Source organism: Rhinopithecus roxellana, chromosome 6 (assembly GCF_007565055.1).
Source record: "Rhinopithecus roxellana isolate Shanxi Qingling chromosome 6, ASM756505v1, whole genome shotgun sequence".
NCBI lineage: Eukaryota > Metazoa > Chordata > Mammalia > Primates > Cercopithecidae > Rhinopithecus > Rhinopithecus roxellana.
In genome coordinates, this window is record NC_044554.1 from 58,335,401 (window position 1) to 58,349,047 (window position 13,647).

A 13,647-nucleotide genomic window follows, 5' to 3' on the forward strand; every position below is an offset into this window, starting at 1 on the left:
GTTATCCCAGCACTTTGGGAGGCTGAGGCCGGTGGATCACTTGAGGCCAGGAGTTTGAGACCAGCCTGGCCAACATGGTGAAACCTCGTCTCTAATTAATACAAAAATTAGCTGGGTGTGGTGGCATGTGCCTACTCGAAAGGCTAAGGCAGGAGAATTGCTTGAACCTGGGAGGCGGAGCTTGCAGTGAGCAGAGGTGTTTCCACAGTACTCTAGCCTGGCCGACAAAGTGAGACTCCATCTCAAAAACAAAACAAAACAAAACAAAAAAAACGAAAAACAAAGAAAAAAAGAAAATAACCCACAGCTCAACATTCTTTCGGCCAAACTTAAACTGGTGCTAATTCTTCCAGCTGAGACAACACAGTCCTTCCTCAAAAACTGTTACCGATCACAACCACTCAAAGCTCTTCAATTAGTCACGAATTCCTGCCCTTCATCTTGCCTATGGTGCTTGTGTCGTCGATGATGTGCAAAGCAATAAACAAGCCTTTCATGTTTTTATTTTTTATTTCCATGTTGTAGAGAATCAAATTAGATAATAATAATTAATAATGAGTTTATTGAATGTTTATTAGATGAATAACACTGTGTTAATACTTTCATGTATTATCTTTTTACATCCCCACAGAAACCCAGTGAGGTGGTTACTTTTATTACCCCCATTTTGTAGAGGAGGATACAAAAGATTTGAAAGATTGAATTATTTGGTAGATCCCATAGTTAATAAGTGGCAGAGCTGGGATTTGACACTATAGCTGCCCAATGCTAAAGCTCATGCCCTTAACTGCCAGCTATGCTGCCTCCCACCATTATACATCTGGGGGTTGCCTCATTCATATTGAGCATAAATGTTCCATTCAGATATAGCTAGTTCTGGGGCCGGCGGCAGTCCATCTTTCCTAGACACACATAAAATGTGTAACTTTTTTTTATGCTTGCTGAATAGGAAGAGAACTGGGTTTCTCTCTCCCTCTTTTCTGGCCAGAAGTATGTATTTCCTGGTGATGTAACAGCACATGCACACATAATCCAGAGCAGACAGATTAGGAGTGCAGATGGGAAGAGACATAGAAACAAACAAATCAAGTGTTGATGAAGATGCACGTGGACTAGGGAAGAGGCACATGGAGGTACACCGAGAAATACAGAGATGAAGGCAGAGGAGAGGGATTGAAATAAAAGACAGAAACAGAAAGGGAAGCAGAATATAGCTTTTTTAATTTTAATTTTTATTTTTTTAATTTTTATTATTTTTGCTCTGTCACCCATATTGTAGTGCAGTGGCATGATCGTGGCTCCCTGCAACCTCCGCCTCCCAGGTTCAAGCAATTCTCCTGCCTCAGCCTCCCGAGTAGCTGGGATTACAGGTGCCAGCCACGATGCCCAGCTAATTTTTTTGTGCGTGTGTTTTTAGTAGAGACAGGGTTTCACCATGTTGGCCAGGCAGGTTTCAAACTCCTGATCTCAAGTGATCTGCCTGCCTTGGCCTCCCAAAGTGCTAGGATTACAGGAGTGAACCATCACATCCGGCCAGAATGTATCTATTTAATTTTTACTCCCATGAGATTGGTGGAGAATAATAAACAGTGAAACTGCATTTTTATCTATTTGTTCAAATGAGTAATTGCTTTTAAAATATAGTTTAATTTGAGATGTGAGCAAATAGTGCCTTTTGCTTGGAAACAATGCATTAAGGATTTTCACTGATTACCTGCTCATTTCATTCTGCCTACTGAAATTTTTTTCTCCCTCTTTTGGTCACGATTGCTCTAAAGTTACTAATCCCCTTAGAACAGGAGCTTAGTGACTACTGGGACACTATCTACTGGTGACCACTGATTCCTATGGCTCGGTATAGTATCTTGCATTTTGAAGGTATTCAACATCCGTATTTTTTTTTTTTTTTATGACGAAATGAAGTACTTCCTTCCTTTTTGCCAAATCTGAAGACCTTATCTCAAGAACTCAGAGTGAGAAAGCCAACTGAAAGACACGGACAAGGTAATGGCATAAAAGTTGCACAGGCTAAGGGGCAAGATAAAGAAGGAAAAACTTTTTTTTTTTTTGAAGCTGAGTCTCACTCTGTCGCTTAGGCTGGGGTGCAGTGGCGTAATCTCAGCTCACTGCACCCTCTGCCTCCCAGGTTCAAGGGATTCTCCTTACCTCAGCCTCCAGAGTAGCTGGGATTACAGGCGCCCACCACACACCCGGATACTTTTTGCATTTTTAGTAGAGATGGGATTTCTCCATGTTGACCAGGTGGTCTCAAACTCCTGACTGCCCACCTCGGCTTCCCAAAGTGCTGGGATTACAGGCGTGAGCCACCGCGCCCGGCTGGAAGAACGTTTTTTGATGCACTACGTTTGCAGATGAGGTTATTTGAAATGAACTGGGCTAAAACCCTTAGAAGGAGATACGTGGATGGTACAGTCTCAGGACAGCTCGGATGCAGTGAGTAAATGCCAGTCCCAAGCACATGCAAGCCAGCATGGCGCAAAGCCTGCAATTAGCTTGCAAAATAGTCTTTGAAAAGGTCTATTTCTGAAGAATAAAATGTGTAAAAATTCGGTTTATTTTAATCTATGGTTATAACACCGGGGAAAAGGACAAGTTTTAAATTGTTTATCATTTCAACGTAAAACTGCACCTGGTAATCAAACTCAATACTAATAAAAATAAAAATAACGGTATTTTTATTTGGAAAGCTTTTATGGGTAAGGAAAGTCAATGGACTTTGTCTTCTCTGTAGTAGCCCGTCCCCCACACTGTCTGCAAGTGTGAAGTGTACAAAGGCTGTGGGTCATCTTTAATAAGTATGAACCCATACGGGGTACATGTTATGTTTGATTATATAAAAGTATAATTCCTTGATCTTTACTTGGTTTTAGATAGGTTGAAAAGGATTAAGCACATACTTCCCAACACTGTTACTCTGTGGGTCTATTCTCAGTACCCAAAATACAGCTTGTTTGTGGAATAGATGCCCAGTAAAAATGTGTTGAGAGTAAGTGAATGAATCTGCAGCTCTGAGCCTTGGAGCCACTCTATTACCAGTAGTTGGTAACTGCCCTCCAGATCAGGGATGAAATCTTTGTTTTAGTTCCCTAAAATCAAAGAGAAGTTAAGTCTTCTCCCATCTGGGCTCAGGTATACTGCATAGGGCCATAGAATTATTTTTTTCAAAATAGAAAAATTGCCTTAATTTTTATTTGGCTTTAAATAAAGTAACATATGATTGTTGTAAAGAAATATCTATAATACCAAAAGCAAAAAAAAAAAAAAAAAAAAAAAAAAAAAAAAAAAAAAATGACCACCAACACCCCAGAGAAAATGGCTAGTCTTATTTTAGAGGAAGAAGCCAAGGTCTAGAGCTAAAGGAAGAGGGACTTGCTCAGGGTCTCATGAGCCCTTTGTCTTCAGATCAAAACCATGATTTTAGATGGCCTTGATTTCTGCTTCTGGCCACCTATTTCCTGCACATACCCTGCACTTTCCCACCAGAGCTGACTGAACCATAAAGCCTGACTTTCACTATTCTCATAAATGATCAGATTTTACAAAATTCTGAAGGGTGGACATGGATTTACCAAATCTCAGAATAGCAGAACTAGAAGGTTCACCTTGAAACATGGAAAGGTAAACTTAGTACAAGTATAAGGAAATACATAAGTACTACTCTTTCTTAAGAAGAAAGAAAGTGCGAGAGAGAGAGAGAAAAGGAAGGAAGGAAGGGAAGGAAGGAAAGAAGAAGGAAGGAAGAAGAAGGAAGGAGGAAGGAAGAAGGAAAGAAGGAAGGAAGGAAGAAGGAAAGAAGGAAAGAAGGAAGGAAGGCAATGAATGGAAGCAAGAAAGAAAAGGAAGAAAAGAAGAAATAAAAAACAGAAAAGAAAACTATAATATCCTGCACGATCAGTAGCTGCACCACTAGAAAGATGGCGGAGCAAGAGCAAAGAAAAATCCCTTTGGTTCCAGAAAATCTGCTGAAAAAGAGGAAGGTTTATCAAGCCCTCAAAGCCACCCAGGCAAAGCAGGCACTTTTGGCAAAGAAGGAGCAGAGGAAAGGAAAAGGGTTCAGGTTTAAGCGACTAGAATCATTCCTACATGATTCCTGGCGGCAGAAACGTGACAAGGTGCGTCTCAGACGACTAGAAGTGAAACCTCATGCCTTGGAATTGCCAGACAAACATTCCTTGGCCTTTGTTGTACGCATCGAAAGGATTGATGGCGTGAGTTTACTGGTGCAGAGAACCATTGCAAGACTTCGCCTAAAGAAAATTTTTAGTGGTGTCTTTGTAAAAGTCACCCCCCAGAACCTAAAAATGCTGCGTATAGTGGAACCTTATGTGACCTGGGGATTTCCAAATCTGAAGTCTGTCCGAGAACTCATTTTGAAACGTGGACAAGCCAAGGTCAAGAATAAGACCATCCCTCTGACAGACAACACAGTGATTGAGGAGCACCTGGGGAAGTTTGGCGTCATTTGCTTGGAAGACCTCATTCATGAAATTGCCTTCCCAGGGAAGCATTTCCAGGAGATCTCATGGTTCTTGCGCCCTTTCCACCTCTCAGTGGCCCGACATGCTACCAAAAATAGAGTGGGCTTCCTCAAGGAGATGGGCACACCTGGCTATCGGGGTGAACGCATCAATCAGCTTATCCGCCAGCTGATCTAGACCCAGGTGTCAAACTGCGGTAAATTTTTATCAATGAAGTGGAAGCATGTGTTTGATTGTTTTGGGAATTTTTATCAAGTATCTTCAGAGAAGATTATTTCCTGCTTTATCTTCAAAAACTGGAAAGGAAGGATCAAAGAAAAGACAGTAGCTGGCCGGGCGTAATGGCTCACGCCTGTAATCCCAACACTTTGGGAGGCTGAGGCAGGCGGATCACCTGAGGTTGAGGGTTCAAGACCAGCCTGACCAACATGGAGAAATGCTGTCTCTAGTAAAAATACAAAAATTAACCGGGCATAGTGGCATGTGCCTGTAGACTCAGCTACTCGGGAGGCTGAGGCAGGAGACTTGCCAGGCGGAGGTTGCAGTGAGCCGAGATCACGCCCTTGCACTCTAGCCTGGGCAACAAGCGAAACTCCGTCTCAAAGAAAAGAAAAGACAATAGCTTATGTTCATGGCAAGCATCTCTCATCACACTCCAGTTCCAAAGAAAAATTCCAGTGTTTTCTACATTGAGTACTCCATCGTCTGAAATCAGCACATTCCGTGGAGGAAGGAGTCCTGCTTTGTTGCATCTATCTTAGGGTTTAATGTTGGTAAATGAGTCACTCTAGCATTTGTACAAGGCTCCCTAAGACTTCTGCAGCAGTTGACCAAGCCCAAGGACATAATTGAATCTGGAGAGTCCTAGGGCCTTGTTTTGAAAAACACTTGAAATACACATAGGAAGAAAGGCATACAAATAAATGTTCACTTGTCAAAAAAAAAAAAAAAAAAGAAAAGAAAAGAAAACTATAATATCCCAAAAGAAGTAATACAGACAGAAATGTAAGTTAAACAAGGTTAGGATTAATTTGTATAAGTTTATTTTAGGTTATTCAGGGTACATAAGATTTACTGTGTACATTCCTTTTATGTCTGAATGTAAAAGAATGAAAAAGACAAATTAAAAAAGAAGACAAATTAAAAGAAGACAAATTCTTCCACACGAAACAAAAAAGTCGAAGGAACAAACCATGTAGCTGTGTGGTCAATTCTTAAGCAAAGTCCTGAATCTGAAGAAATTGGGTTTATTCACTCTAATGACAGAATGGCTCTAACTACAGCAATTTAGTTCTGTCACACCTCTGTCAATGATTCCCTGACCCCCTGTTCACATGGAAAGGAAAGAAGCTGACAATGGCAATCTAGCCTGATGCCCAGTGTCTACATCCCCAGTCCTGAGCCTCTCTAGCCACAACTCTATCAGGCCTGCCCCTACACCCTGACCTATCTGCTTTCTGATTCTGTTACACTTTGGTTTACTAGCATGCTCTGAGGTACGTAAAGGCAGGAACCATGTCTACTTCTTTACCACCATTATTTTTCCCATCCTTAGCACACTTAAACCTGGTTAGTGCTTAATAAATAGTTGTTGGATGAAGATATTTTGTAGACTATCATGAGAACCTGAGGTGAAATAACACAGCATTGGAAGGAATAAGAAGTGTGGTTCACTGAGCCCAGCCACTGCCCACAAGACTTCCATGTCCACCATGTCCACTCAGCACTGAGCCTCATACTCTCCCTGGTTCTCTCCCATCTCCCTGGTACATTGTCTTCTTTGATGGTTTCCATTATACCTTGATGATCGCTCACTTTTTCTACACTTGCTTTTTTGGGAATATCCCTTCAGCTTTTATGTACTAGCACCACCATACTGTGTCTGCCCAAATTTATTTCTCTAATAATGATTTCTCTCCCTTTTTGAACAAAGAGTGAAATTTCCTATCTCCACATGCCTGCAGGAAATCTCTTTTTGGATGTGGTTTCTACCTGAAATTAAACACTGCTCCTCTGACCATTCAAGAAGGAAATCCTCCATTTGGGACAAAGCAGAGACTTTCCTTCCAGCTTCTCAGACGTATATTCTTTGGAATCGTCTGTAAGTTCTTTGCTCTCTTAAAAGGTTTGCTAATAGGACTCTCATATTTGATGTTTCTTCATTTCCACACTCACTGACCTGATTCAGGCCCTCATTATCCTATATTCCATACTATCTCTTCCAGTGCTGGTATCCCCATATTCTAGTCCACTGTAGATAAGTTTCTCTAGCATAGTGTCATCACACATAACTCCCTTGTTAAGTCTCTGTCTATTCCTTGTATAGCAAATAGGAACAGCCAAGATATACAAGTCCAGTCCATTTTCCCTCAAACACTCAACAGGTTTCTTGCACCAGGATTCTTATTTCTACTTCTGCACTTTTGCCGGTGTCATTCCTTCACCTAGACAGGCTCCCTTTCCCTCTTCATCGCATCATTACCTCCTCCATGGCTCACCTCCACCAAGAAACTTTCTCTGACTAGTTCCGTTGCAGGATGATGACTACCTTTCCTTTTCTTGGCATGATTGTTTAGCTCTGGCTATGCTGCTATGTTGTTTCTTACTTGTTTGGCTAGTGGTAATGGTTAATAATAATAATAGCTATCATTTATGAAAAACTATCATTTACGAAAAACTACTATGTGCTAGGTACCTGACTAGGCTATTTATGAAGCTCAATAATCTTCCCAACAATCACACAGGCTATGTAGATATTATGCCTATTTTATATATATGGCAACTATGGCTTAAAGAGAAAAATCATTTGCTCAGGGCCACACAGCTTGTAAATGGCAGAGCTAGGATTTGAACCAACAGAATGCAGGTATCATCCATAGTGCCTTGTGGACATGTTTAGTCATTTCATGAATGGCGACTGACTCTGGCCGAGTTTATCATAGGCAGTTATTTTATCTTCTGCTTTTGCGTTCTCCATGCAAATAAGTAGAACATAAGAACAATACTTTTCATTATAGGTGTAAGTTTCCACTTTTCTACTTTGGGATCATTAAAGAGTCATCTTTCATCTGTGCATTGGAGTTACTGGGAACAAAATCGATTTGATTTTAAGGTCATTGTTTAACATTTTTCTCTCTGTGAATGCCTCACCTGCTTTCTCAAAAGAACATCTGATTTAAGTCACATCAAATACCACACTGTCCTTTGTTCTGAGGCCTAAAATGTTAGAATATGCATTTATGCTGCAGGTTTTATATGCCAAAGCTTTATCTCCCCAGTTTGACCTCGTAGTCACCACTATAGAGGCCTCACATGACATAAACAGCTTCAAATTACACCCCGAATCTCCTCGGTAACATAGCCCACTATTAACCTGTACTATGCAGATCTGTAGAGTTCAATACTTTTCTAATAAGAATGAAAATTTTTCACAAGATTCATCGAGGGCTTTTTGCTTTTTTTTTTTTTTAGATTGAAGACTCTCATTTCCTAAATGGTTCCAATATTCAATACTCGGCACTTTTCTGTCATTTCTTATTATATAAGCTTTTTAAACCTTCACTCACACATTACTTTTGTCATTTAAGACATTCCAATGTGAAAGGTATTGATTAAATGCAATTATCAATATGCAATTATCAATTGATTCCTCTCAAATTTCTCTTTTTCTTGATCCTTGTTTGTTTTCCTTTTTTAAATGCTAAATTTAGAGTCTCAGCAGAAAAATTTTCCATAACTACTTTTGCGAACAGTTTGGTGTGCAATATGACCACATTTGGCCTCTCAGAGGGATGGTCTTTGAGGCCTGAAACCAACGTTGTTAATAAGGGAATACAAGTATTTTTCACCCTAGATCCTTACCTTTCTGCTTCGAGTCGCATCTCCTCCCTCTTTTGCCTTCTAAGTTCTCTGCGACGTTCAAAATCATCCATGGTGTGATTTCAGGTTCAGGGAGACCAGATGACGTCTGGACCTGAAGGAGAGGAGGTAGAGTCAATATCATAGATAACTCAGTGTGTTACCTCTCTTTCAGTCACTGTGGACCCTCTTTCCCATTTGCCATTCTCCTGATTTTTCTTTACTCTTAGAAAGCTGATAAGGTAGCCAGTGATCAATTTCTGACTCCTGAGCCAAGTTAAATTCAGTCTCATTCATGAATCTCTCAGAGACAAATAAGTAAGATCCCAAGATTATATACTCTTTTAAAAAGACCTCAGGAGACAGAGAGGTTTTGAAGACTTGAAATATTGGTAGAATCACTTGAAATTCTACTGAATGATTTTGTTCTTTGTAACTTGCTGAACCCCAGACCAAAGTTATGAAAAAGTGAACAAAGAAGGAGGAAAACAGGAATGATAAACAGAAAAGAAAAGTGGCAAGAAGAGGAATATGTAGGAAGTAGGAGAAAAGTGAAAGCGAGAAATAAAATAATACAGTATCTAGGCATATAATGTGCATATTCTCAAAGAAGCATCAGGATTTTAATAAAGACTGCAGCAGTAACATCATGAATAAACATCATGAAGCAACATTTTTAAAAGCAGTTAAGAGGTGATCAAGCTGTTTTCCAAGTTCTAAAATCACTGCTCTTTCTACGGATGTAACCCAACCATGTTACCCTTTCCTACCTCCTCTGTGATGGTTTTAATTCCGGAAAGACCTTCCCCTTCCAACTCTTTAAATGAGGAGCCCGTTTCCTCTGCGTTTTTGTGCCATGGAGTCAAGTATTCCAGAATTCCCCTGCAGCCCCCAAACCCAAAATGACTACCAGAAAGGGGGAAGCGGGCTCTTTTTGTCCTCGCTTTGTTTACAGAGCTGTCAGTGGTTAGTTAAACTCGGCCTGGAATCTGGCATTTAAGGCCTGCTTGAAGATTGTTTCCTGTGCGGAACGGGAGGCCTCCACTTCCTCTGGAATCCTAGACTCTCTGCTGCACTCGAATCACAAAAATATTTTCCAGCCCTTTCTGTGCACATGAGACAAGCCATTTGCCCTGTGTGAAAAAATAAGGAGCTGTGCAAAACCTAAAGCCATCATACCTGAAGGCATCTTTGTTTGAAGGAGCAAAAAACAAAACTTAGATTTTGAAGCCAAGTTCAGAAACCTTCTTAAATAAATTGTCCAATTCTTTTATTTTCAAATGTTTTTTCCCCTCTTAAAAAATCCCACAAAAACAAAAATAAAAGCTCAGCCAACAAAAGCAAAACTATACAATGTTTGAATTTTTCCCCTTTTTATCGTCTAAGGTGTTATTAATGTTGCTTATAAATCTTTAGAAATTCAAATCTTGGTGTTTATTGGGAGTTTTAAATTTTTGGTGTTTCTCTATCTTACTCTTACCAAGAGTACTTCCTGAGGCTTTGCTAGCTGGGAAAGAAACAACTCATTTTCTTTCTTATTATTTCATCGACCATAAAGAAATTTTGCTACACTTTCCAATCTAGTCTACAATTATCAGAATGGAAAAAGAAAAAGTGATTTGAGAGTTCCCTAAGAGGCCATCCGTGGGCCCTTCTCCCTGGGGTAGGCTCCTGTTCTGACCACAGGGCAGGAGTGTGTGAGGACAGCCCTGTGGACAGTAGGGTCTAAACTCGTGGACTCAAATGCCAGGTGTAGTGGGAGAGTAGACTCTTCTCTTCCTTCAGTGTGGTCTTCTGTTGCATATAAAGTGCCCCTTGTATAACTTTAGCAATAGCAAACAGACATGGGAAAAAGAGGTCCGTCTATAAGCAAACAATTTTACGTTTTAAAATTTATCCAAGTAGCTTGAAGAGCATCCTCTAAGCCTCTGTCTGGTTTCTGCTCCTACCTCATCAAATTTAAGCAGTCATTCTGGCTGTTTGTCAGCAACAGTGGTTCTCAGCCTATACCTCTGGTGGAGGTGCTAATGAGCAGTGAAATAAATATCTCCAAGCAGGCTGGAGAGGTACATGGTCTGCAGAGCCCGGCAGTGTCTTGGAATACTTAGAGGGAAGTGAAACTAACATCGTGAGGTCACTTCTGCTGGCCATCCTCACTGGCTCTCAACCCACGCAAATTCTTTTTCTCCTACCCATTCTCTTCTCCCACTTCTCACCTTCTCTTGCTTACTTGGGCACTTTTTCCTTCCCAGCCATAGAAAAACTACATGTCATTTGAGTGTTGCTGAGTATGTATGTGGAGGCACCCAGAGGGAGAGAGAGAGTGTGTGTGCCATTTCCTACACACCAGTGCTTTTCTAGGTGAGGCTTGGTGCACATGAGTGGGTGTAGCTTAGAGGAAAGCACAAAACCACATCTGTGTACCATGTGGTATGACTCTTAGTGGTGTGTGTGTGTGTGGTGTGTGTGTCTTGTGTATGGGAGAGAGAAGGTGTATGTGTTTATGAAAATTGTTCTCAGTATCAACCCAGGATGGGGCTGGAGATCCTCCTTCATGCCTGCACCCTTATATCACAGAGCTTTCCGGCCCTTCTCTAGCATCTTTCCTTTGTAAGAGGAGCCATGTCTAGGTAGAATGGTAAGTGATTTTTTTTTTTTTCTCTTCTATGTCCCCAGGCAGTAATCCCTCATTTCCTGCCCTACCCCTACTCAGTGCTGAATTCTTTTCAGCAACATTGGTTAGGAAACAAACTCTCAACCAATGAAGGGATGAAAAGTCAAGACAGGGAGATTCCATCAGTCGAGACACTCTGGGTGTCACAAATAGTGTGAAAGAGCTAAGTATTGATGTTTGTGACAGATGGGTTCTTGGAGAGTTTTATGAAAATCTAAATTTTTTGCTTGAGGGGGGATTGTGGTCATGCTATAGAAAGATTTACTGAGGTGGCTTCTTTCGTAAAGAGGGGAAAAACAAAAACCTTAACAGAGGCAGATAAGTCATCACCTATGGACATGTCTGTGTTTTCAATATGGGTTCTCATAGATGGGATTTTCTTTTAAAACAGGGCCTGCCTACACTGCCATGATTAAGAAATAAGTCAGTGTTAAAGGTTTCAGGCCAGATGCAGTGGTTCATGCCGGTAATCCCAACACTTTGGGAGGCCGAGGTGGGAGGATCACTTGAGGTCAGGAGTTCGAGACCAGCCTGGCCAACATGGTGAAACCCCATCTTCACTAAAAACACAACAAATTAGCTGGGTGTGGTGGCAGATTACTGTAATCCTAGCTACTTGGGAGACTGAGGCAGGAGAATCACTTGAACCCATGAGGTGGAGTTTGCAGTGAGCTGAGATTAGGCCACTTCACTCCAGCCTGAGCGACAGAGCGAGACTCCATCTCAAAAAAAAAAGGAAAGAAAAAAGATTTCAATCACTGAACATACTGCCCTTCCTTTTTTTTTTCTTTTTTTGAAATGGAGTTTCACTCTTGTCACCCAAACTGGAGTGCAATGACGCGATCTCGGCTCACTGCAACCTCTGCCTCCCACGTTTGAGAAATTCTCCTGCCTCAGCCTCCTGAGTCCCTGGGATTACAGGTGTACACCACCACGCCCGGCTAATTTTGTTATTTTTAGTAGAGACGGGGTTTCACCACGTTGGCCAGGCTGGTCTCGAACTCCTGACCTCAGGTGATCCTCCTACCTCAGCCTCCCAAAGTGCTGGGATTATAGGCATAAGCCACCGTGCCTGGCCTGCCCTTCTTTTTGAACAAAGCCACAAGCCTGCGGCCCAGGGGATTGGCACGATGTGACAAGAGGTGTGTCCTGCATCTTACCATCACGCCAGGGCTTCCGGGACTTTCCTCTCTTTCCTTTCTTTCCTCCTTGCTTTTTTTTCTCTGCCTCTTTTCAAAGGCGGAATATTGATTGGTATTTCTTCTGACATTAAAACATTTTTCTCTTTCTTTGTCACTTTTTTTTCTTCTCTATATCTCACCCTATGTTGGAAATTAAAGTATGTTTATTAAAACTAATTTATGGCTATTTTTCTTTAAAAATTTAGTTCAATAGCGAATGTGCATCTTTCAACCAAGAAATTTATTATGTTTTATATTCACAAAGTTTTTGCTGTTTTTCTTTTTCCCTCTATGGGCATGTGGCCCTCAGTATAGATATTTCCTGTGACGCCTTTACAAGGAGAACTAGTAAGTTTCTGCTTTTGTTTGGGTCAGGGTTGGTGGCAGATAAGCCATGTTAGGTGTGTGTGGGTGTACTCACCTGTGCATGTGCACATGTGTAAATTCAGTCAAGGCAGGAGATGTTTGTGAGCAGGTGACTTTCTAACCCAGCACTCAACACTTAGGGACAAAGCCATATGGAAGAAGCTAAGTCTTATCTACTTTTTGGGCAGTGCCAATATTGGTTTGGAATGCAAGAAGAATACTGTTGTATCAGGGACACTGAATAAGTTAATGCAGCATCCAAAGGGAACTAACATTTATTGAATATGTACTATGTGGCAGGCCATTTTTTAAGCCTTTAACGTTTTAATGAATAGACTTTATTGCTTAGAGCAGGAAAAAAGCGAGTAGAGAGTACAAAGTTCCCATATATTCCCCCCTCCCCAACTCCTGCCCACATTTTCTCCTGCATTTGGAGATAGAGTCTTTGCAGATGTAGTCAAGATGAGGTGATTAGGGTGGTCCCTTATCCAATATAATGGTGTCCTTATGAAAAGGGGAAATTTGGCACAGAGACAAACACACACAGAGAGGAGATAATGTGAAGGCATGGTGAGATGCCATGAGAAAATGGAGACAAGGAAGACCTAACGTTTTCACCAGAAAGCTGGGAAAGAGAAATGGGGCAAACCGTTCCCCAGTGCATTCAGAGGGAGCCTGGCCATGATGACACCTCCATTTCAAACTTCAGCTCTCCATAACAGTGGGACAAGAAATTACTGTTATTCTAAACCAACTAGTGTGTGGTACTTTGTTATGGTAGCCCTAGGAAACTATTAGGAACATCTTGCAGTAGTGTGGTACATTTGTTCCAATTGACAAACCAATATTCATGCATATTATTAACTAAAGTTCATAGTTTACATTAAGGTTCACTCTTTGTTGTACAGTTTCAAAGGTTTCACCAAATACCGAATGTCACGTATTCACCATAGTAGCCTCATACAGAATAGTTTCACTGCCCTAAAAATCCCACCTGCTCTACTCGTTCATCCTTTCCCTTTCCTTACTCCCAAATTCTGGCAACCACTGATGTTTTTATGTCTCTACA

The 13,647-nt window shown here is 41.1% G+C and overlaps 2 protein-coding genes across 8 annotated transcripts in view; one reads left to right on the top strand and one right to left on the bottom strand.

The window, feature by feature from the left end:
- The window catches only part of CALD1 (caldesmon 1), a 243,170-nt gene that overhangs the window by 108,137 nt on the left and 121,386 nt on the right, over positions 1 to 13,647 (bottom strand). For all 7 annotated transcript variants that reach the window (XR_004058120.1, XR_004058124.1, XR_004058121.1 and 4 more), the window contains exon 3: positions 8,361 to 8,472. Coding sequence is in view for 3 of the 7 variants with exons in the window: in XM_030933385.1 (XP_030789245.1) it covers positions 8,361 to 8,431 (71 nt within the window). In the remaining 4 variants the exon portion in view is untranslated. The remainder of the gene's footprint in view (positions 1 to 8,360; positions 8,473 to 13,647) is intronic.
- Positions 3,912 to 5,431, top strand: LOC104668652 (60S ribosomal protein L7-like 1). The gene has a single exon (XM_010371418.2). It carries the CDS (start codon positions 3,936 to 3,938, stop codon positions 4,674 to 4,676), a length of 741 nt encoding a protein of 246 aa, XP_010369720.2. The 5' UTR covers positions 3,912 to 3,935; the 3' UTR covers positions 4,677 to 5,431.

Excerpts from the sequence above, each read along its gene's own strand:
- LOC104668652 (XM_010371418.2), top strand. The coding sequence starts at position 3,936 with ATGGCGGAGCAAGAGCAAAGAAAAATCCCTTTGGTTCCAGAAAATCTG.